We start from the raw sequence: 24,178 nt of genomic DNA, 5'->3' as shown, positions 1-24,178 counted from the left end.
CATCTTATTTAATCTGTATCAGGTTAATAGTAGAAATGCAATACATTTAGAAAATCATTTTAGGATTATGTTGTTTTGTTGTTGTTGTTGTTGTTTTATATAACCCCAAGATATAACTCTAAAGATAAAAAGAAAAAAAAACCCAACAATGCAAATCACTTCAAAGAGAAAACTGGGGAAAATATCACTATCACATATTTTGTACTCTAAGAAAATAAAATGTTATGTAAGTTTAAAACAATGACTACTATTTTTGACAGATTATGGCCATACAAAACTAAATGGGGTCATTTATAGAATTACATTATAAAATTTTCTTACCTTTGATGAGGTACAAGGATATTATTGATTCCTCCTAGTTTAACATTAATCTTTAGGCACAGGTTTGAGAGGGTTTGAGGAGATGTTTTTATAACATTCTTCACTTGAACACATTGAGTAGCCATCCCCAAAAGTGTGTCTCCTACTCTCTTCACTTCAGCTAAAGAACAAATACACATATTTCATTAGGAAAAAGCAACAGAAAAATCAAATTGACTATATACTACAACACTAAAATTTTACTTGTTTACGTTTAAAACAAAATGACAAATTGATTTTAGGGCCAAATCCAGCACCTGAGTTTTATTTAAAGAAAAAAATGAAGATCAGTCAGTAAATAAAGTTTATTAAGAACCTACAATGTGCCAAGCAGTGCATATAGTGCTGAGATACAAGTTTATTAAGAACCTACAATGTGCCAAGCACTGCATATAGTACTGAGATACAAAGAAAAGTAAAAGACAAGTTTCTGCTCCCTATCTAATGAGGGACACAATCTGATATTTTAAATAACTATGCACAAACAATTTATATACAGGATAAATAGAAAATAACTAACAGAGGAAAGGCACTAAAATTAATAGGGGTTAGGAAAGGCTTTTTGGAGAAGGTAGTTTGAAGGAAATGAGGAGATAGAGGAAAGGATGGAAAGAATTCCATTGGAATTCCAGTGGAAGGAAGATGGACAGTGAAAATGCCCAAAGTCAAGAGATAAAAGTTGTTTTGTAAGAGGAGCACCAAGGAGGCTAGTGTCACTAGCCCACAGAATGTATGGCAGAGTGTAAGGAGACTGGAAAGGTAAGGGAAAGACTAGGTTAAATAACATAATAAAAATACAGTATTATATGAACTTCTTACCATACACAGGTGTCTTCCCGGGCAGGATAACAATGATGAGCTGTAGTCCTGAGTAGGTATTCTTAAGATGCCGGAACATGGGCTCCACACTGTCTGCACCCTGTGCGTATTTGCAGAAACAAGGCTGGCCTTGGATGGGCATCCCCGCATCCTTGGAAATCTTACGCAGCTGGTCTGTGAAACCCCTTCAGAGAAGAACATTTGAAAGCATTAACATTCTCTAGGAACAATATGATGTGTCACATAAGAGCCCAATGCATAAAATGAAGAATAAAATGAATCAGACCACAATGCATTCCATAAGAAAAATCAAAATGGGTAATTATTTGAAAATAAAGATAACTGGTAGAAATCTTGACTTTAAAGGAATACAAGATTACATAGGAGAAAAAAAAGTTATTTTTTGTATTTATATTTCATTTGCATTTTTGCATATTAATGAAATAAGATGCTCTTTAATCCATTTCAAAAGAACATGGGAAAGCTCAGATAGAAAATAGAATTAAGTGTATGGCTTAAAATAAATGTGTCTTTATTTGGACGTTAATATCAGGTGAACTAAAATAAAAAAGATTCCAAGTTAAGGACCTTGTCATGGGTCAATGATAATGAAGTATAGACAAACAAGACATAAATGTAGCTAGAAATTTTAAAAACAAATTAAGGCCAAAAGGTTTTAAGAAAATAACTTGTCTTACTTTAGTATTTCTTCTCGGCATTGTCTCTGAGTTGCAAAACAAGCTATAGCCCACATTTTGATCTCAACACCTGTGTGGAATTGTTTCCCTCGCATGTCCCATACTCCATGGCTTGGCGTTGCTACTGTTCGATTCTAAAAAAGAAGACAAGACAAGACAAGATGAATATGTATTAAGGCCAAAAAGGCCAAAGGGTGGTAAGAGCATTACAATCTATTTAAATGATGCATCATTTGATGAAAACAGAAACTTTTCACCTTAAACCAAGAAATAACTGGTTTCTCTTTTTACCTCACATTCTGATCTTAAATAAAAAAGTAAATTCATAGCAAAACAAGCTAAATGAAAGCTATTAACAATTTTATTTTTAAATAATCTACTATCACTTTAAAGAAGAGCTGGGCAGGATACAAAATAAATCCACATAAATAAATCCTCAGCATTTTTATACATTACCAACACAATCCAACAGCAAGAGATACAAAGAGAAATTCCATTCAAAATAACGGTCGATAGTATAAAATATTTGGGAATGTATCTACCAAAGGAAAGTCAGGAATTATATGAGCAAAATTACGAAACACTTGCCACAAAAATAAAGTCAGATTTAAATAATTGGAAAGACATTCAGTGCTCTTGGATAGGCCGAGCAAATATAATTAAGATGACAATACTCCCCAAACTAATCTATTTATTTAGTACTATACCAATCAGATTCCCAAGAAACTATTTTAATGACCTAGAAAAAATAACAACAGAATTCATATGGAACAACAAAAGGTCGAGAATTTCAAGGGAAGTAATGAAAAAAAATTAAATGAAGGTGGTCTAACTGTACTTGATCTAGAACTATATTATAAAGCAATAGTCACCAAAACCATTTGGTATTTTTTTTAATTATAATTTTTTTTGACAGTATATATGCATGAGTAAATTTTTTTATAACATTATCCCTTGTATTCATTTTTCCAAATTATCCCCTCCCTCCCTCTACTCCCTCCCCTAGATGACAGGCAATCCCATACATTTTACATGTGTTACAATATAACCTAGATATAATATATGTGTGTAAATCCCATTTTCTTGTTGCACATTAAGTATTAGATTCCGAAGGTGTAAATAACCTGGGTAGATAGACAGTAGTGCTAACAATTTACATTCACTTCCCAGTGTTCCTTCTCTGGATATAGTTGTTTCTGTGCATCATTGATCAACTGGAAGTGAGACCATTTGGTACTGGCTAAGAAATAGACTAGTTGATCAGTGGAACAGGTTAGGTTCATAGGGCAAGATAGTGAATAAAAATAGCAATCTAGTGTTTGACAAACCCAAAGATCCCAACTTTTGGGATAAGAATTCATTATTTGACAAAAACTGCTGGGAAAACTGGAAATTAGTATGGCAGAAACTAGGCATGGACCCACATTTAACACCACATACTAAGATAAGATCAAAATGGGTCCAAGATTTAGGCATAAAGAAATTGGAGGAACATGGGATGGTTTATCTCTCAGACTTGTGGAGGAGGAAGGAGTTTGTGTCCAAGGGAGAACTAGAGACCATTATTGATCACAAAATAGAAAAAAAAAATTTTGATTACACCAAATTAAAAAGTTTCTGCACAAACAAAACTAATGCAAATAAGATTAGAAGGGAAGTAACAAATTGGGAAAACATTTTTACAGTTAAAGGTTCTGATAAAGGCCTCATCTCCAAAATATACAGAGAATTGACTTTAATTTATAAGAAATCAAGCCATTCTCCAATTGATAAATGGTCAAAGGATATGAACAGACAATTTTCAGATGATGAAATTAAAACTATTTCCACTCATATGAGTGTTCCAAATCACTATTGATCAGAGAAATGCAAATTATGACAACTCTGATCTATCATTACACACCTGTCAGATTGGCTAAGATGACAGGAACAAATAACGATGAATGTTGGAGGGACTGTGGAAAACTGGAACACTAAGGCATTGTTGGTGGAGTTGTGAAAGAATCCAACCATTCTGGAGAGCAATCTGGAATTATGCCCAAAAAGTTATCAAAATGTGCATACCCTTTGACCCAGCAGTGCTACTACTGGGCTTATATCCCAAGGAAATACTAAAAAAGGGAAAGGGACCTGTATGTGCCAAAATGTTTGTGGCAGCCCTTTTCATAGTGGCTAGAAGCTGGAAAATGAATGGATGTCCATCAATTGGAGAATGGTTGGGTAAATTATGGTATATGAAGGTTATGGAATATTATTGCTCTGTAAGAAATGACCAGCAGGATGAATACAGAGAGGCTTGGAGAGACTTATATGAACTGATGCTGAATGAAATGAGCAGAACTAAGAGATCATTATACACTTCAACAATGATACTGTATGAGGATGTATTCTGATGGAAGTGGATATCTTCAACATAGAGAAGAGCTAATCCAATTCCAATTGGTCAATGATGGACAGAATCAGCTACACCCAGAGAAGGAACATTGGGAAATGAGTGTAAACTGAGCATTGTTTTGTTTTGTTTTGTTTTTCTTCCCAGATTATTTTTACCTTCCGAATACAATCCTTCCTTTGCAACAACAACAACAACAAAATTCGGTTCTGCATATATATATATTGTACCTAGGATAAACTATAAGATATTTAATATGTATGGGAATACCTGCCATCTAGGGGAAGGGGTGGAGGGAAGGAGGGGAAAAATTTGGAACAGAAGGGAGTACACAAGGGATAATGTAAAAAAAAAAAAAATTACCTATGCATATGTACTGTCAAAGAAAATGTTATAATTATAAAAATAAACAAAGAAACAAACAAACAAATAAATAAATAAAAAGAAGAGCTGGAATAGGCTTTAAAATGCTAGCCCAAATCAGCTATCCTTCTGTGCCACTCTTGAAAAATGAAATATGTGGGAAGAAGAGACAAGTGAGGGCTTTTACCCGTCCTCCATACTGCAGCATAGGAGCAGGGAGTACACGTCCTGTTACACGGGCCATTTCATCCCGAACTTTAAACTGAAACTCCTGAACAAATGGGTCAGCATCATAATTTGCACTTCTTACCTAAATACAGGAAAATAAATTGCAACTGTTAAGAAAAAAAGAATTTAGTCACTTGGTATTTAGAAACTAGTTATTCTTCAATAGTTAAGCTTGTGTTTTTTGGTAGATTTGTTTTGCTGTCAAGGTTCTAACAATTTCCACAAAATTTTACAATATGAGATAGCTAACACTGATCAAAATGTCAAATTGATGAATTTATTTTATTCCTATCCCAAATATGATTACTAAATTTTTATAATGTTTCTTTAAAAAAAAAAAACAACTAAGTTGAAGGATATATCTCTAAAAGATATATCTGAAAATGGCAAATAAACAAGTGGTTCTTCACCAGTGGATAGAGCACCAGCCCTAAAATCAGGAGGAACTGAGTTCAAATCTGGTCTCAGACACAACACTTCTTACCTGTGTAACCTTGGGCAAGTCACTTAACCCCAATTGCCTCAGGAAAAAAAATCCTATTTTTATGGAACAGATTTCTACATAATGACATTTACTGACAAGACTTGGCATTTACTGCAATCACAGAAAATCAAAGATATGACAATTATAATCTAATATGAAACTAGAACTTTCACACCTGTACCAATGTGGTAATAATAAAGTGTTCTTCAAAGCAAGCTTAAATGCTCTCATAATAAAGAAAAAACAATGTAGGTAAGTAAAATTAGTTGGACAAGCCTATAAGATAAAAACTGAGGAAAAGGTTATTTAATAAAAATACCTGGGAAACTGTTCAGTAAGTTGGTTGAAAATAAGATTTAAATCCTTATTATATTTAAATTATATAATTTAGTAAATTACAGCTAAATGAAAAGACTTAAAACATGAAAAAAATTTAAAATATATATGTATCTCAATTGTGGAGAAGGGATTTCCTATTTCTATTCAATGGAAAGAGGGAATTAAGAAAAAAATATGCTCAGCTATATTAAAATGAAAATTTTCTATACAATGAAATATAGTTGCAAAAGACAGAATCTATGATAAACAGAACACATAAAAAGTTAAGCTAAAAATAGGTCAAGGAATGCTTAATATTAAATATATAAAGGTAACTCCTAATGAATAATAGATAAATGCTCAAAAAATGTGCACAATTCATTAAAGAAATATAAAATGTTTACCCATTCAAGATATGAATGTTCACTATTCAAGATGTCTCAGAGAGAGATATAAATTAAACTTTGAAGTATTCACATCCAATTAATGAAAAAAATGGTAGGGATGTGGAGAAACAGGTAGTTTTGTTCACTGATGTAATGTAAAAACCTATAGAATCTTTCCTGAGAACAATAGAGTAAAAGATACAAAGTAATCATATCACTTGACCAATAATTATACTGTTGAGACAATATCCCAAAACTATTAGTTTGCTATTTTTTATATCTGTTCAGATTTTACATAGCAAAAATACGCATAACTGTAGAAAACAAGAGTGTAATCTCAATGTCTAACAGGGAAATGGTCAGAGTCTAACAGAGACCATCTCTTTCAAACCACACAATATTCTTTTCCATTACTAAGATCTAACAGAATTGGAACAGTAGTAATTCTATTGAAGGCATTACTCTTCATCCTTCTAATCATCCAGTTCTGCAGCCTTAGCACACTCTTCCTCTCTATTCCTTCCTTTCCCTCACTGCCCATATTCAGTTGCAAAGTCTTATTTATGGTTTCCACCTTTACAGTGGTCTCTTGTATTTACCTCTTCTTTATCTTTACATAGTACCCCATTCCAGTTCAAGTCTCATTAGGTCTCCCTGGTTCTATTTTTTTTCTGTGCTAATCTACTCTCTACACTACAGACAAAATGAGATTTTAAAAAAATAAGAGTATTTACTTCAAAGATATAGCAAGACCTCAAGTTCAAACATTTACTTCCAATATTTAAGAGTGCATTTTTCTTTATACAATTTCAGTCCCTGAGGAAAGAGAGCTCAAAAGTAACATTAAAAATTTTATTTCCAAATTCATCATGGTCAATGGATGAATGTGTCTACATCTCTGCTGCTACCGTGTTAGAGCAGATATATTTTTTGAAACCTTACTTCTCACCATTTGACTTTTGGCCAAGCCTGGACCCCTGATGGCTTGTTTTCTTGAACTTTGAAAGCTTATTACCATCTTCAATCCCTTAAATGGAAGAATCTATCTCCCCATACCTGCCACTCCTTCCACTCCCTAAATGAAGTCTATCTTATCCAGAAAGGAAGTAGGAGCAGAAGGGGGAAAAAGAAGATGAGAGCAGAGAGGGTGGATGAAAGAAAGCAAAATAGACTTTTGAAGAGTAAAATGAAAGAGAGAAGCATAAACAAATGAAAACAGGATGGAATGATACAGTTAGTAATACTAAGTGTGAAAGTGAACAGTATGAACTCAACTATAAAAGAGATAGCAGAATAGATTAGAAACCAGAATCCAACTATATTTTGTTTTCAAAGAAACATACTTGAAACAAAAAGACTATAATAGGCTAGAGTAGAAACTATTATGCTTCAGCTATGGTTTAAAAAAAAAAAGGAAGGGGTACTAATCATGACTTCAAATAAAGTAAAAGCATAAACAGACAACCTAAAGGGATAATCAAGGATACTATATTTTGCTAAAAGGTACTATAGACAACGAAGTAATATCAATACCATATATGTTATGTATGTACATATGTTATATTTTTTATATATACAAATGTACACAAAACGGCATAGCTTCCAAAGCCTTAAAAGTTAAATGAGTCACAGAAGAAAATAGACAATAAAATTAACTATAATAATGGGAACTTCAACTTTCCCCCCTTAGAACTAGGATAAATCTAACCATAAAATAAGAAACTTAAAGAGATGGAGAATTTTATTTTTTACATTCCCAAATGAATTCACTTTTATTTGCTCTTTGCTTATCTCATTGTAGAAACATGATCATACAAAAGACTGAAAGGATAACATATGGGTCATGCTCCAGGCAGAGTGAAGGGTATGAAATGTTAGTACCAACAGCTTTGCCATTATAATTTAATAACTGTCCCATTCTATATGTGCTAATCACGCTCATTGCTTACCCAACCACTTTAGAATCCTGATGGAGCTCTTGGCTTGGCTTACCTCAAGCAAACTAGTTTCTCCTCATTGTGATCTCTGTTTCTAAACAGACTTATCTATGTTTTGTTTTCTTGCAGTCAAGAGCCATGGGAGGGCTCTATCTTGTTGGTGGGAAGACTTTTTTTCCCCAACAGACACTGATGAATAGAATTTTAGAAAGTTAAATATGATCAATCTCTGGAAAAGACTGAATGGGAAAAGAAAGAGATATATCTTTTTCTCACTTTCACATAATCCCTTCACAAAAACTGACTATGGCATAAAAACCTCTCAAACAAATTCAGAAAAGCAGAAAAATTAAATGCACCCTTTTAAGGCCATGATGCAAAAAATTTCATATTCAATAAGGGCCTTTGAAGCATAGATTAAAAATTAATTGGGAACCAAATAATCTAATCCTAAAGAATTAGCTGGTCAAAGAACAAATCATAGAAGCAATCAATACTTTTAAAGATAATGGCAATGATGAACAATATATTAAAATTTGTGGTATGCAGTCAAAGCAGCAGGGGAAATTGGGAAAATTTATATCTCTAAATATGTATCAATAAAAAAAGTAAAAGAGCAGATCAATCACCTGGACATGCAATTAAAAAAATAAACCAGAAAAACAAATTAAAAGTAGAAATCATGAAAATCAAGAGAGATGATAAAATTGAAAGTAAAAACCATTTAACTTTTATAAAACTGGGAGCTGATTTTATAAAAAAAGATAATTTTTTTAAAAGATGAAAACCAAATTACTAGTATGAAAAATGAAGAGTGAATAGATTGTTAATAAAGAGGAAATTAAAGCAACCCAAGAATTATTTTGCTTAATTACTTGCCAATAAATCTGACAATCCTTAGAAATGGAGAGGTATTTACAAAAACATAAATTGCTCAGATAAACAGAAAAGGAAAGAGAATGCTTAAATAACCTTACCTTAGAAAAAGAAATTGAACAAGCCATCAATGAGCTCCCTAAGGAAAAATCCTCAGGGTCAGATAGATTCACAAGTGAATTCTACCATATATTTAAAGAACAATTAATTCTAATACCATATAAACTATCTGGGAAAAAAATAGGTAAAAACATTTTGATGTTTGAACCAAGAAAAGAAAAAACAGAAAAAAAATTGTAGACCAATTTTCTAATGAATAGCAATGCAAAAAATTTTAGATAAAACACTAGCAAGGAGATTACAACAATATATGACAAAGATCATACACTACAACCAGGTGGGATTTATATCAGAGATCAGGGCTGGTCCAATATTAGGAAAACTATAAGCATAATTGTCCATATCAATAATAAGACCAACAAAAATCACAATTATGGATGCTGAAAAAGCTTCTGACAAAATGCAATACTCAATCCAATTAAAAACAACAGGAAATGTAGGGGATAAATGGAGCTTTCTTTAAAATAATAAACAATATCTATCTAAAACCAAGAGCAAGCAATTATCTGTGAATTAGAAATCTTTCCAATAAGATCAGGAGTGAAGTAAGATTGTCTATTATTAATAATACTATTCAATACTGTACTAGAAATGCTAGCTATAGGAATAAGAGGAGAAAGCAACATTGAAAGAATTAGAATAAGCAATAAGGAAACAAAACTACCAGTCTTTGCAGACAGCATATTATCATAAGCAAATTAGAGAAGCTTAGAAAATTTTACCTATCAGATCTATGTATAAGGAAAGAATTGTGACCAAACAAGAGAAAGAGGATCATGGAAAGTTAAATGGATAATTTTCATACATTAACTTAAAGGTTTTGAACAAAATCAATGCAGTCAATATTAGAAGGAAAATAGGAAATCTGAAAAAAATTTTATAGCAAGTTTTTTCCTAATAAAGGCCTTATTTCTCATATATGGAACAAAGCCAAATTTTTAATAATAAGAATCATTACCCAAGTGCTAGATGGTAAAAGGATATGAACAGGCAGTTTGCAGAAGAGGAAATCAAAGATCTATATAATCAAGTGAAAAACATTGATTAGAGAAATGGAAATTAAACCAACTTTGAGGTACGAGCTCATACCAGATGGACTAATATTAACAAAAAGCAAAATGACAAATGTGGAAGAAGATGCAAAAAATTAGAAACTGATAATGAATTGCTGGTGAAATTATGAACTGGTCCAACTATTCTGAAGAACAATTTGGAACTATGTCTAAAGGGATTTCTATAAAATTGTGTATACCCTTTAATCCAAGAATACTATTACTAGTCCTATATTCCAAAGACAGCAAATCAAAAGGAAGAAGATCATACATACATATTTATAGTAGGTTTTTGAAATGGTAAAGAATTAGAAACTGAGGGGATGCCCATAAACTGGGGAATGGAAAGATGCAGTATATGACTGTGATGCAATGCTATTGTGCTAGAAGAAATCATGAGCAAGGTAGTTTCAGAAAACCTGGACAAACTTATATGAATTAAGGCAAAATGAAATGAGTAGAACTAAGAGAAGATTGTACGTAGTAATAGTTACATTTTAAGGATGATCAGCTATGAGAAGACTTGGCAACTCTTGTCAAGACAATGATCCCAAACAATTTCAAAGGACTCATGATGAAAAATGTTACTTACCATTAGAGAAAAAATTGAAGTCTGAATGCAGACTGAAGCAAAATTTTTTTATTTTACTTTTCTTGCCTTTTTTGGGTAACATGACAAATATGGAAATATGTTTTGCATGTTTTTACATGTATAACTGATATAGTTCTTACCGTATAATAAATTTGATTTTGGGAAAAGGGGGAATAAAAAAGGTCATTTACATTTAGGTTCATGCCTATATATTTCTAGGCTTAGGATTCATTACTCTCCTTCATATATCCTAAGAGCCAGTCAAACTGGCCTACTACCTGTTCATCTGAAGCACCACTTAATTTAAAGCCTGTGCAAAGACTATTCCTCATGTTTGAAATTCCTTTTTTTGCTTTGAACCGCAAACATACACCATCTCCTACCTGTTCCTCCCTGTGAGCAATGCCTTTATACTCAAATTATTTTGTATAAAATTGTGTTCTTGAATTCTCTTAATAAAATGCAAGCTCTCTGAAAACATGGACTATTTTTATTTTTGTTGTAATATTCCCATACCTTAGCATAGCAGAAACTTAATGTTTGCTTAACGGTTTCTAGAGCTGAAATGGAGAGTGGATTCTGCTTTAGGAGCAGAAGTGGATTCTTGTCTTTAGGAGACAAAGGAAAATCTATATAGATGCAACTGGGGAAGTAGGGTAAAGGAAGAGTGCAAAGGAAGAAAAATTTGGATTAGATGTGGACCAAGGAATAAGAGTTCTCTTGTGACTTGCTGTGACTTCTCAGATTTTAAAGGATTAATAAAAAACTAACCAATCTGCTAATTTCTTCTTGTCTATCAGGAGCAGATCTTGCAGTTGCCTTGATCATGGTGGATGTCTGATTGTCAGTAAGCTTCTTAATGCACCGCTGTCCTGCCACAATATTACAGACCTACAAATGGGGATAAAGATTATGTTCTACATGTCATTTGAGTTCTTCTTAAAAAACCAAACAAATTTAAAAATAAAAAACTCAAACAAAACCAAACCATTCTATACAAAATTTGGTGTGATTCTTCTACTTCCACAAAACTCTACTTAAGTATCTATATGGTGTAGTGGATAAGAGTGCTAGGTCTGGAATCAGGAATAGCTGAATTAAATTGGACCTCAGACACTTACTAGATAGATGACCCTAGGCAAGTCATTTAACCTCCATTTGCCTATATTTCCTCATCTGTGAAAAGTTTAAGAAACTTTTGAAAAGTAGAAAGATTTTTCCATTTTTAAATAGGGACAATTTGTGGAATTTAATTTATAGTTTGCTTATTTATTAGAAGGGAGAAGAAGAAAGATTGTATAAAAAATTTGAATACACCACATCCTAGGGATACTTCATGGATCACTAAGTATATTATTAATCTATTATTTACATGTTCTAAGAGATCTCATGGTGCAGCAAGGTGGCACAGTGGATAGAGTGCCAGGCTTGTAGTCAGGAAGACTCCTCTTCCTGAATTCAAATCTGACATCAGACACTTACTAATCGTGTGAACCTGGGCAAGTCATTTAGCTGTTTGCCTCAGTTTCCTCATTTATCAAATGAGTTGGAGAAGGAAATATCAAACCATTTCGATATTTTTGCCAAGAAAACCCAAATGAGGTCATAAACATTAGAACAAACATTTGAAAAACAATCATTTCAAAACATTTGAAAAAGTAACTCAACAACAACAATAAAAACCAGTTCCCAAAACTATAAATTATAAACCATGACAAGCAGCTTTAATTACTTCCAGAGGCAGGTAAGTATGCTTCTGCTCCTGTCCCACTTGAAGACAGGGAAGGTGAGGATACTTCAGCTGGAGGTTGTACTTCTCTCTAAAATATTGTGCCACTGTCCTTTCTACTGTTTGGCCATTTTCTAACTGTAAAGGAAAGCTGGAAAACAAAGAAAGATTTTTAGAAATAACATGGAAAGTAAGATCATCGATTATCATTCTATTATGAATGAGCAAAGTTCCCAATCTATTTAGTGCTGGAACATTTCCTACACATTTTTATCCACTTACAAATACCAGCTTCTCTTACGTTTGATGACTGGCAGGTCTCCTTGTTACATTACAAACACGATATTTCCGCCTCATTGTTCCACAATGAGTCACTTCAACCTTCAGACCTGTACCCAATAACAAAAACCGGAGTTACAAATGGTTGTATATAAAATATATTTGCATTTGAACATATAAAAAACAAGAGAGAAGCCTGTCTACTATCACAAGAACTAAAGAGTCACTTCTTTAATTGATAGACTAAAATATTTAGGGAATATCATACCCAGTTCAGTTCCCTTCAAAGGTTCTATACGTAAAAAATGAAAACTCTATGAATTAGTATCCCCTGCAAGTCAGGGGACAAAGGTTTACTATAAACAAACATCTATTGGTCATAAAATCCAGATGTTTAGAAGGGAAACTGTGAGAGTGCAAAAATTAAATATGATAAGCCTGATTTACTAATGTACTGACTGACAAGAGCTATCTTGAAAAGATCCTAGTATACAAGGGGAGCTATTTTATATGGAGCTACTTTATGTCCTAACAAGAGACAACCTAAATGTTTCTTAAACCTCCTAAAAGATTTTGCTTCAATACTTTCTTGGTGATATACTTCATAAAAACTTGTTAGCAAATTATTAACTGAGTCAATAAGGAAGCAGAAAATTTTACTGGTAACTCCTTGAGGTGACCCTCACAAAAATTTCTATCAGTCAAAACTCAGATTTTTCTGTAGAATAATTAAGGCTAATACAATATACTGGAAAAAAGATTGCCTAATTAGCTATCTGAATCATTTCAACTGATTTCTCCTCTGAAATGGACAATAATTCATTAATAAAGCTCTGCAAACATCCTAAATGAGTTTCAAACTCTTACTGCAACTATATTTTTATTGTTATAAAAACAAATTTCCCTTAAGATTTCTACAGTCCAATTATGGAAAATGGCTAAATTAATCAATGTTTCCTAGATTATTATTAAATATTAGTAGAAATACAAGAAAAATTTCAACTGGAAGCAAAATAATACCATGGAAAATAAGAATATGTGCTTCCACTTCCTACATGGCACACTTTGTACCAATATGCCTGATATCAGGGTTCTTTCTGGGAATAGATTGAAAATTATGTATATTTTCCATTTAATGTGCGTAGCATGAAGGGCCAAAATTTGTTTGCTTGCCTTTCTATTGTTGGCATATATATTTTATTAACTCTTTAAAACTGTCTTCCTCATAGCAGTAAGTAAAGAAAAAAAAACTCGACGTATCAATGAGAAGTACTTAAATGCCATTATTGTAGAAAAATGCTATTATTAGCCAGTCACCACCCCACCATTTTCCCAACCATAAGATAACAGAAACTAAATACTCAAATCATTGTTAAAAAGATATAAAAACCTTAGTTTTTTTAAATGTGGCTAAATGTTTTGGTGCCCATTCCCCTCCCCACCACCTCCACCCAACCAAATGTTTGGTTGGCTTTAATCAAATATTTAACCTATAAACTTGGCTTTACCTTCACTATAACATCAACTTTATAATGATTTCTAGTGATTTTTCAGTCATTTCTTTGGGCCCCTGAGCAGTTGAAGTTAAGCTCGATTCCATGCTCTTCGGGCAGCAGCTGAATCCTTGTTCTGTACATCTTGTATTTTCTGTGATAGAGTGGTGATATGAGTTGATTGCATAGTTACCCAAAGTAATGTATGTGATTTTATGATATTGAGGTGGTAACTAAGCAGCAACTCCATTGGAAACTATGGCACTTAGATGGTAACGTATTAATGGTTCTGCACTATCTCCTAGAAAATGCAAACTGTGCTGTTAAGCTAATCATGTAATGACAATGACATAGTAGGCAAGATTAAAATAAAAGTTTCTTGTTGTAGCACTTGAGCAGCATTTCTTAAAGTGAAACTTAGATCTTATTTTCAAAGCAGGAGAAATTCTAATCTTTCTTCTCTTGACGACAGGCATAGTATTAAGGTCTGTTGGTGAAGCAGCAGATATCACTTCACAGTACTATTTGACATTCTAAAACATTTACAGTAGACAGCTGGAATGGTCTAAATTCATTAAACCAAAACATATTCCCCAAGAATACTTTTTAAAAAAGATGATGTATCTATTCTTGGCTATGAGCATTTTGTAAATTAATTACCATTTATACTAAGTGAAGGCTGTGCTACTCAGATGATAGGAAAATTAATCTGTTTGACATCACTTTTCCAAGTAATTGTACACAAATTTTTGCCAATGAACTAAAATTGTTAGGATCTCAATTAATCAATGGCAAATATGTGACTAACTCTGTCTTTAGTCTGCACTACTCCAAACAACATATATTAAACAAGGTTGATTAGCTTCACATTCCAAATGTTTTTAAATGAACAGAAAGTAGAAAGAACTTGGGGAGGTAATGCTTGACACTCTGCATTATATCATTTCACAAAAACTTAAGAAAGCCATTGGATTAGACATTATCAAAGATTAAGCACTCTAGTTTTGAAAATTAAACACACCTGAGAGATAAGTTGCCTGCTTTTTAAGGGCATGGCAAAAGATGGTTCCTACCAACAACATTCCAGGTAGGGTAGTAATTTTGGTATCCAGTCAAAATATTAATTGGCACAAATTTTATTTTGCATAACAATGGCCAATCCTACTTTGAAAAAGTACAGAATATTTTCATTATTTGCTATTTCATTTCTTGCAGATGAAGCTAAATAAAACCTTACTTAAAGATGCTGTAGATATGAATGTACATGACAATTTGGGGAATAGTCTTACTGGTGATATGATACATGAAAAACAACTTGGATTATGAAACAAAAAAAAAAAGCTATAATCATCATTCCATTTTTAGTCATTATAGAAGCCATTCTAGATGAAGACACCCTTGTCTACTCACCCTTTATCTCTTTAGTGAATTTTACCCGATGAGAATCAGTCAGAGGTCTTGGCTGTTCATCAATATTATGAATGTCAAGGACTTCACACATGAACTGAATTACAGGTTGTGCTTTATAAAAGGCAGTGGCAGAAACTAGAAGGAGAAAAAAAGTTTGTTTTTTTTTTTTTTTTTTTTTTAAAGAATCAAGGAGTCTTCTATCATATTTATTTTGTACAGAGTTCAAATGCTATTTAAAAGAAATATATAGATCGAAAGTTCATAAATGGTACATATAACAAAAGTTACTAATATAACCAATTATAGACTTGTTTTTAAATCCTATTCATGAGGCATGATCTTAACCTGATTTGTGGCAGATAACTACTAAAATACCAACGAATGAATCTTCTTTATACAATTCTTTTCAGTCTAAAATCACTTCAGTAAAGTTAACATCATATAGCATTACTTAGTTCAATTTCATTGCACAGATAAGGAAATTGAGACTCAAAAAGATTAAGTCAACTTGTACATTTAAACACAGGCTATCTGGCTCTTATCCTCCTGTTCTTTCCATGATAGTATATTAATTTTAAAAGTGATTAAGTTAGGGGCAGCTAGGTGGCAGTAGATAGAGCATCAGCCCTGAAGTCAAGAGAACCTGAGTTCAAATTTGAACTCAGACACTTAATACTTCCTAGTTGTGTGATCCTGGTCAAGCCATTTAACCCTAATTACTTCAGCCAAAAAAAAAACAAAAACAAACAAAAAAAAAAAACTGAGTCAAACCGTTATGAATTATATCAGATCTAGAAGAATTTTTAAATATATCTGTGACAAGATTTTTTTTTTATTCTCATTTTTTCTTCCTCAAAGAAAAAAAAAATCTAGCCAAGCAAATAGGCTATTTGTGGTCTATCCCTGCCTTTTATCATCATCATAAAACCCAATGACTCATATGAATGAGGAAAATATATAAAGTATTAAGGGTAAGAAATATAGAGTCTTTAATTTTCCTGTCTGCACAATCAAGACATGCTACAAGTTAGAGCTGATGCAATTCTCCTAGTTCTGTTAAGTCATATTATGCTTTTTATTCAATGTTTTTAAACACTATATAGTTAAGAGGATGTTCCCTTTCTCTCATCTAGCAAGCAGTGCCTTGTCAATAATAGACATTTAATGAATGCGCTGTCAAAAAGATGCTTTTCTTGCTATGTCAATAGTCAATAAGATACAACAATAAATAAATAAATAAATATGTCCCAATACGACTTATTTTATTTGGAATTTATAGGAATTTTATGCATGTATGTGTACTGCACACATGCAGCTCACGTGAGACACAGACAGACTTGCTTTTGTACTTTCAGGCTATTCACTTTGAGCAGCAATGTGTTTCTGAAAACCATAGCATGATTTTTCCATAAAAATAATTCTACAATTGAGGTTTCATTCCTAATCAAAGAGTTAAGACACAAAGCTACAACTAAAAAAAAAGCCTCATATTTATAAAATGGTTTATATACACTGTATCATTTGATCACCCTGAGGGGTATGTTGCACAAATACCATTGCTCTATTTATAAGATGAGAAAAATAAGGCTTAAAAGGGAAGTAACTAGGTAACTCTGTGTCCTTGGTTTAATAAGCACCAGAATCAGGACACAACTCTATTATCGCATAGTCCACTGTTCCTTCTGCTGTACAGATATATCCATGCTGCTTCATACTATATCTCATATTGGTTTTATTGTAGTAGCATTTTCTGAAATTTCTACCACTATGTTCTGCAATCAATCAACAAGAATTTATCATATGTTAGTGACTGAAAAACATAGGCATTGGGGGTGGGGTGGGAAGGTTATTTTGATTTTAGGAACTTCATTTTCAGTTTTGAAAATAAACAATATTACCTATATAACTTCTTGGATAGGGTTGTAATGAGGATAAGGGCAATCAACAATGTGTGGTATATGATCTGTAACTATAAAATGCCACATGGCATTACATTTATGAACAAGAGCTTATTCCAGCCCTTTTTGATAATTTTGAGATATTTTGGAATAGAAAGTTTATTTTTTCACATCAAATCTTTAGAAATTAAAAGGCAACATTTATTTTGACAGATGCTATTTTGATACCAGGGATCTAGAATACCAGAAACCGTCTATTGAAGTCAATAAAAACTTTTCACTTAGGTTAATATGTTAAACTTTAGAGCAAAGGTTTCATGATCTCATAAACAATACTGAGCAGTATTTTATATAAAAAACATTAAAGTTATTTTGGCTTTTCTAGCCAGGATGGCATGAGAAGTAGCTTGGGAGTAACTTTATAAAACCATTCAAGTGCAACAGAGAAATATGTTTTAAAGCTTGGCCTTATAGATTTTATGAATTTGAACAGTTCTCTTTCTCCCAAATCTTTTCCCTTAGTAGGGAAGCTAGATGGTACCATGGATAGTTTAGAGTCAGGAAGACACAAGTTAAAATCCTGCTTCAGATGCTTATTAGCTGGATGACCCTGGCTAAGTCAACCTATTTGCATCAATTTCCTCATCTGTAAAATGGGAATAATAATGGTGTCTACCTCCCAGGTTTGCTAGGAAGATCAAATGAAATAATTGTAAAGTACTCAGCATAGTGCTTGGAACATAGTAAACCAATATATAAATTTTAACTATAAATGTTATTTTGTAGGGAATGTGATACAGTAAATAGAAGAGAAGTAGATCCTATTTCCAATTAATAAAACCAAACAAAATCACTGTTACTATTTTTTCCCATTTAAACAAAATAATCAATAGGATCAAACTTTTACTAAAAGATCTTCAAGTACAAAATCTTCATCATTTCTTATTCACTCCAATATACACAAATAGTCACCAAATTTTATTAATTCTTCCCAAGAAATCCCCTTCAACCCCCATTTCAAATGTTACCATCCTAGGTTTGGATTTATCATGTCACAGCCTAACATCTCACTTCAATCCAGCATTGCTCGAATAACATTCCTAAAAGACCATTTTCATCACATCACCTGTGCAGGATGTTCTTAACATCTGAAATATACTGCAAATTTGCCTGCATATGTGTGATCTAGAAAGAGTATAATGAGTTTAGTTCATTTTTAAAGTGTTTCCATCCAAAACAGATTAAAATTTAAAAAGCAAAATCCAAACTATTTTGGATCTAGCTATCTAAACAATTCATTTGCTATCACAGTCAAACATTTTACTTTAATAGTAATTATTAAGTAAACCAAAAGGTCTTATATAAGAAATTACTGACGTATTTTACAATAGTAAATAATTTAAAATACTATGTGGCAAGACTAAAACCAAGTAAAGGCTAGAAGGTAGATTGGCAGTAGCTCTCAAAAAGTGTTAAGACAAATACATAAATAACCATCCAGCCACCATTCTAAACAAAAATCACTATCACATGTCCTAGATTTCCAAGAGAGAGAGGGACTAGGCAATTAAAAAGTTCAAAAGAGAGAAACAAGGTACTTGGTACTTAACATTATACATACATTCTCAACACTAGGCATAATAAAAGAATAAATACAAATAAGTTTGTTCCACATTCAAAGTCTAGAGTTTGCCAGTTTATAAATCATTAACTACCTTGTGTTTTTCAGTCTGTATAATTCCCCAAAAGCCAATCCTTCAAAATATTACAATATATTATATATACATGACTAATGCAGAACAATTGCAATAAGCAGAAAGAGATCCAATTGAGTCATAATTCTGAACTCTTATGGTGGCTTATAAATTTCTTTATTTCCTAACAGAAATTGAACTTGTAAGAATTAGAATAACTGAGCTTGTTTTTCTTAAGGAAAAAAAAAAAAAAAAAAGCTTACAAATAAAAGTCTGTAATATTGCCCGGGGCTTTGTGAAATACTATATATGTGTGTATTTCCCTTGGTTACTTGGAGTTGCTAGTCAGCTGGCAACTGCCCATCAGCTAAGGATAACTGAATTTTATTTTCTAGGCTTGTCTCTGGATTTGTTGATCTTCAGTCAAATGGAGCAAGATGGAAGCTCTTTTCAGAAGAATCTTAGGACCTCTAGATTGAGGAATTCCCTAATGGTTATAATGAGAACTGGACTAGCAAGGTACCAATTCTGGTCACAAACTAGTTGTGAAACTTCAGACAAACAACTAAATGTATCTACCATTCATCTTCCTCAATCTGGATAAGATGACAACCTTTTTAGCTCTAAAATTATGATTAATTGACAATGTACTTCCAGTATCAATAAGCTACTTCTCTATCATGACAGACTCAAAATCTTCAGTATGTTACAATTTTGACTTTTGATGTGCTTATCAAACAAGCTAAAATGAACTAATATAATTTCCATTACTATTTCTGATCAACACTACTTAGTTATGGCTAAAAATCTATTGTTTAATTTGACAAATATACAATATACAATAGCTAACTAGCATTTTTTAAAGTTCTGAGGTTTGAAATAGTAAAAAATATTTAAAAACCTAAAATAACAAAACATTCTTCAATCATTCATCAGCCCCACCAATATCAAATGACATAAGCTGTAGCCAAAGTCTATTAAAGATAATTACTAAATGAATAGCTTACACCCACAACAGTTGCAAATCAAGGTTTTTGTTTCCTTGGTAACTAAATTTATGAACTAGATGAGAGCAAGTGTTTGCTAGGGTGGTGAGATAAATGATCAAATGAAAATATATTTTCATTCAAGTTTTTACAATTTTAAACTGGATTAAAAGAAAATATTTAGCAGTTTAAAAAGTCCTTATATTAAGGAAATGGACTTTATAACTGTTGCTCAATTAATTAATTCGTCCATCCATTTATTTATTTATTTTAAAATTAATTTTATAATTATAACATTTTTTTTGACAGTACATATGCATAGGTAATTTTTTTTACAACATTATTCCTTGTACTCTCTTCTGTTCCGAATTTTTCCCCTCCTTACTGTTGCTTAATTTAAATGAAAATCTTGACTGCATATCACACTGATTCACACTGAACTTGAAGGCCAGTAAATCTCCAGGTCTTTCTGAAATTAACTGCTACCTATTTAACTCTCTCTCACTATATTAGTGAAGCTGGTTTTTCTTTTCTTTCTTTCTTTTTTTTTAAATGGTTTTTACTGATGCCTTCCTTTATTTTTACATCACTAGTTTCTACTAGTATCCCTTTTTTCTTCCCTTTTCCAGAGTGCTAATTGATATAACATCTAATGAAAATGAAAACCAAAGAGTATATAACATCTAAAAAAGCTAAAAAATATGTGCAATGTATTACACTTATAGACCTCCCACATATGTGGGAGGAGTGAAGTGATACCATCTTGTTTTGAGCTATGCTTTTTTAAAAGAAAATATTTCTATCAGATCAAAAAGGTCAAGAATATAAAGAGAATGAAAAAAAATACAAATGATGGTGACTTAGCAGTACCAAAACTAAAACTATTATAAAACAGCAGTCATCAAAACCATCTGGTACTGGCTAAGAAATAGAGTGGTGGATCAATGGAATAGATTATAGATATACACAACACAATAGCAAAGCCTATAGTAATCTAGTATTTGATAAACCCCCGAACTTCAGCTTCTGAAATAAGAACTCATGATTTGACAAAAATTGCTGGGAAAACTGGAAAATAGTATGCCAGAAACTCAGCAGAGACCAACATATCACACCCTATACCAAAATAAGGTCAAAATGGATACATGATTTCCACATAAAGGATGATACCATAACCAACTTAGGAGAATAAGGGATAATTTACTCATCAGATCTTTGGAGAAGGGAGGAATTTATGATCAAAGAAGAACTAGAGATTATGATGAAAGGCAAAATGGACAACTCATTAAATTAAAAAGGTTTTGCACAAACAAAACCAACAGAAACAAGATTAAAAGGAAAATACAAAGCTGAGAAAAAATTATTACAGCCAGTGTTTCTGATAGAGGTTTCATTTCTAAAATATAAAAAGAACTGTGTCAAATTTATAAGATTATAAATCATTGCCCAATTGATAAATAATCAAAGGATATGAACAATTTTCAGATGATTAAATTAAAGTCATCTATACTTACATGAAAAAAATACTTTACATCACTATTGTTTAGAGAAATCCAAATTAAAACAACTCTGATACTACCTTAAACCTCCCAGATTGGCTAAGATAACAGGAAAAGATAACTATCAGTGTTGGAGGGGATGTGGGAAAACTGAGACATTAATACATTGTTGGCCTGGAAAGATTAATATGAACTGATGCTGAGTGAAACAAATAAAACTAGAAATACATTGTAAGCAATAACAGCAAGAATGTGTGATAACCAACTATGAAAGACTTGGTTTTTCTCAGTGGTTCAGTGATCCAATGCAATCCCAATAGACTTTGGACAGAGAATGCCATCTGCATTCAGAAAAAGAACTAAGGAGATTGAATCTATATCAACACATGATATGTTCACATGATATGATATGTTTTTTTTCTGGAGTTTTTTTCTCTGTCCTATGGTTTTTCCTCTTTGCTCTGTTTTTGTCTCCCAATATGATTCATAAAGCAATATATATTAAAATAAATAAATTTACTAGGAAATTAAAATAAAATAAAATTTTGTAATGTTCTGGGATGTTCTTTGCTATTCTTAGCCATACAATGATCCATGACTACTATCAAGGACTTATGATGAAAAATCCTGTCTATATTCAGAGAAAGAACTGATTGTGTTTGAATGCTGACTGAAGCCCTCGCTCTCACTTTTTTTCTTTGTTTAATATTTTTTCCCAGTTACATTCAAAATTTTTTACATTTATTTTTAAGATGGTTCTATATTCTTCTCCTTATCCTTATATACAATTAAGAAACTACCTGTAAAGTTGTGCAAAACATTTCCATAAAAGTTGTGAAAGAAAACATAGATCTCCCACCCTAATGAAAATAAAAACCCTCAAGAGAAAGAAAGAGAATGCTTCAATCTGTATTCATAAACAGTCAGATCTTTCTCAGGGTGTGGATAGGATTTTTCATCATAAGTCCTTCAGAATAATAGTGGATGATTGTATTGTGAAAAGAGCAAAGTCATTTATAGCTGATCATCCCAGCACATTGCTATTACTTTGTATACAGTACATTTCACTTTGCTTAAGTTCATAGAGGACTTTCCAGGTATTTTGTTTTGCTTTGAGAGCATCCTGTATGTCATTGCCCATCAAACAATAATATTCCACCACAAACACATAACACACTTTATTGAGTCATTACCCAATTGATAGGCATCCTCTTAGTTCCCGCTATTAATATTTTTTGTACATATAGGTCATTTTTCTTTTTTTGTTTTTTTTTTCCCCAAATCTCTTTCAGTATTCATGTCTAGTAGCAGTGTTTGTTGTTAGGCCAAAGGGAATGCATAAATTTATAGCTATTTGGGCATAGATCATATCTTTGATCATTTATCACTTGGGGTATGGCTCTCATTTTTTATAAATTTGACTCCGTTCCCTCTATGTTTGAGAAATGAGGCCTCATCAGAGAAACTTGCTTTGAAAATTTTTTACAATTACTATTGCTAATTGTATTTTCCCCATTTCTTCTCTTTCACTTCTTCCCTCCGAAAAAGTGTTTTGCTACTGACCATTCTCTCCCCTAATATAACCTCTCTTTTAACACCCTCCTCCCTTCTCATATTCCATTCCCTTCCTATTTTTTTGCAAGGTAAGATAGATTTCTATACCCCTATTGAGTATGTATGTTATTTCCTCTTTGAGCTAATTCTGATGAAAGTTTCACTCACTTCCCCTTTCTTCCCTCTCTTCCCCTCCACAATAAAAGCTTTTCTTGCCTCTTTTTTTTTAATGACAGATAATTTGCAACATTCCACTTCCCTTTCCCCTTATCTCAATACATTCTTTTCTCACCTCTTAATTTCATCTTTTAAAAAGATATTAATCCTTCATATGAAACTCAGATCTGTGTCTATACATACTTCTTTTAACTACTATAATAATGGCAAAGTTCTAATGAGTTACAGTCCCTTATGATATCACTTTCCTGATTACTTCCTTATGCTTCTTCAGAGTCCTGTATTTGAAAATCATATTTTCCTTTCAGCTCAGGTCTTTTCAAGATGAATGTTTGAAAATTCTCTATTTCATTGAAGAACCACCTTTTCTTCTGAAGGTTTATACTCAGTTTTGCTAGATAAGTGATTTTTGGTTGTAATCCTAGCTCCATTGCTCTCCAGAATATCATGTTCCAAGTCCTCCAGGCCTTTAATGTAGAAGCTATTAAATCTTATGTTATCCTGACTGTGACTCTACTATATTTGAATTGTTTCTTTCTGGGTGCTTGTAATATTTTCTCCTTAACTCCGGAATATTCCTGGGAGTTTTCATTTTGGGATCTCTTTTAGAAGATGATTGGTAGATTCTTTCAATTTCTATTTTACCCTCTAGTTCTAGAATATCAAGACAGTTTTCCTTTTTAATTTCTTGAAAAATGATATCCAGGCTCTTTATTTGATCATGACTTTCAGGTAGACCAATAATGTTTAAATTATCTCTACTTTCCAGGTCAGTTGTTTTTTTGAGGAACTATTTCACATTTTTTCAATTTTTTTTTTTTTTTTGGTTTTGCT

General features: G+C 32.3%; 1 protein-coding gene across 5 annotated transcripts in view; it reads right to left on the bottom strand.

The window, feature by feature from the left end:
- The window catches only part of LOC141563691 (protein argonaute-3), a 90,697-nt gene that overhangs the window by 18,045 nt on the left and 48,474 nt on the right, over positions 1-24,178 (bottom strand). For all 5 annotated transcript variants that reach the window (XM_074305115.1, XM_074305112.1, XM_074305113.1 and 2 more), the window contains exons 6-13: positions 15,537-15,671; positions 12,656-12,743; positions 12,358-12,505; positions 11,397-11,516; positions 4,820-4,942; positions 1,878-2,011; positions 1,180-1,364; positions 322-481 (exon numbers count right to left, since the gene is read on the bottom strand). In XM_074305115.1, coding sequence (XP_074161216.1) covers positions 322-481; positions 1,180-1,364; positions 1,878-2,011; positions 4,820-4,942; positions 11,397-11,516; positions 12,358-12,505; positions 12,656-12,743; positions 15,537-15,671 — 1,093 coding nt within the window. The remainder of the gene's footprint in view (positions 1-321; positions 482-1,179; positions 1,365-1,877; positions 2,012-4,819; positions 4,943-11,396; positions 11,517-12,357; positions 12,506-12,655; positions 12,744-15,536; positions 15,672-24,178) is intronic.

This window comes from Sminthopsis crassicaudata, chromosome 3 (assembly GCF_048593235.1).
Source record: "Sminthopsis crassicaudata isolate SCR6 chromosome 3, ASM4859323v1, whole genome shotgun sequence".
Taxonomy (NCBI): Eukaryota; Metazoa; Chordata; class Mammalia; order Dasyuromorphia; family Dasyuridae; genus Sminthopsis; species Sminthopsis crassicaudata.
The sequence above is the reverse complement of the archived record's forward strand: the minus strand, read 5'-3'. Positions and strand labels throughout refer to the sequence as shown.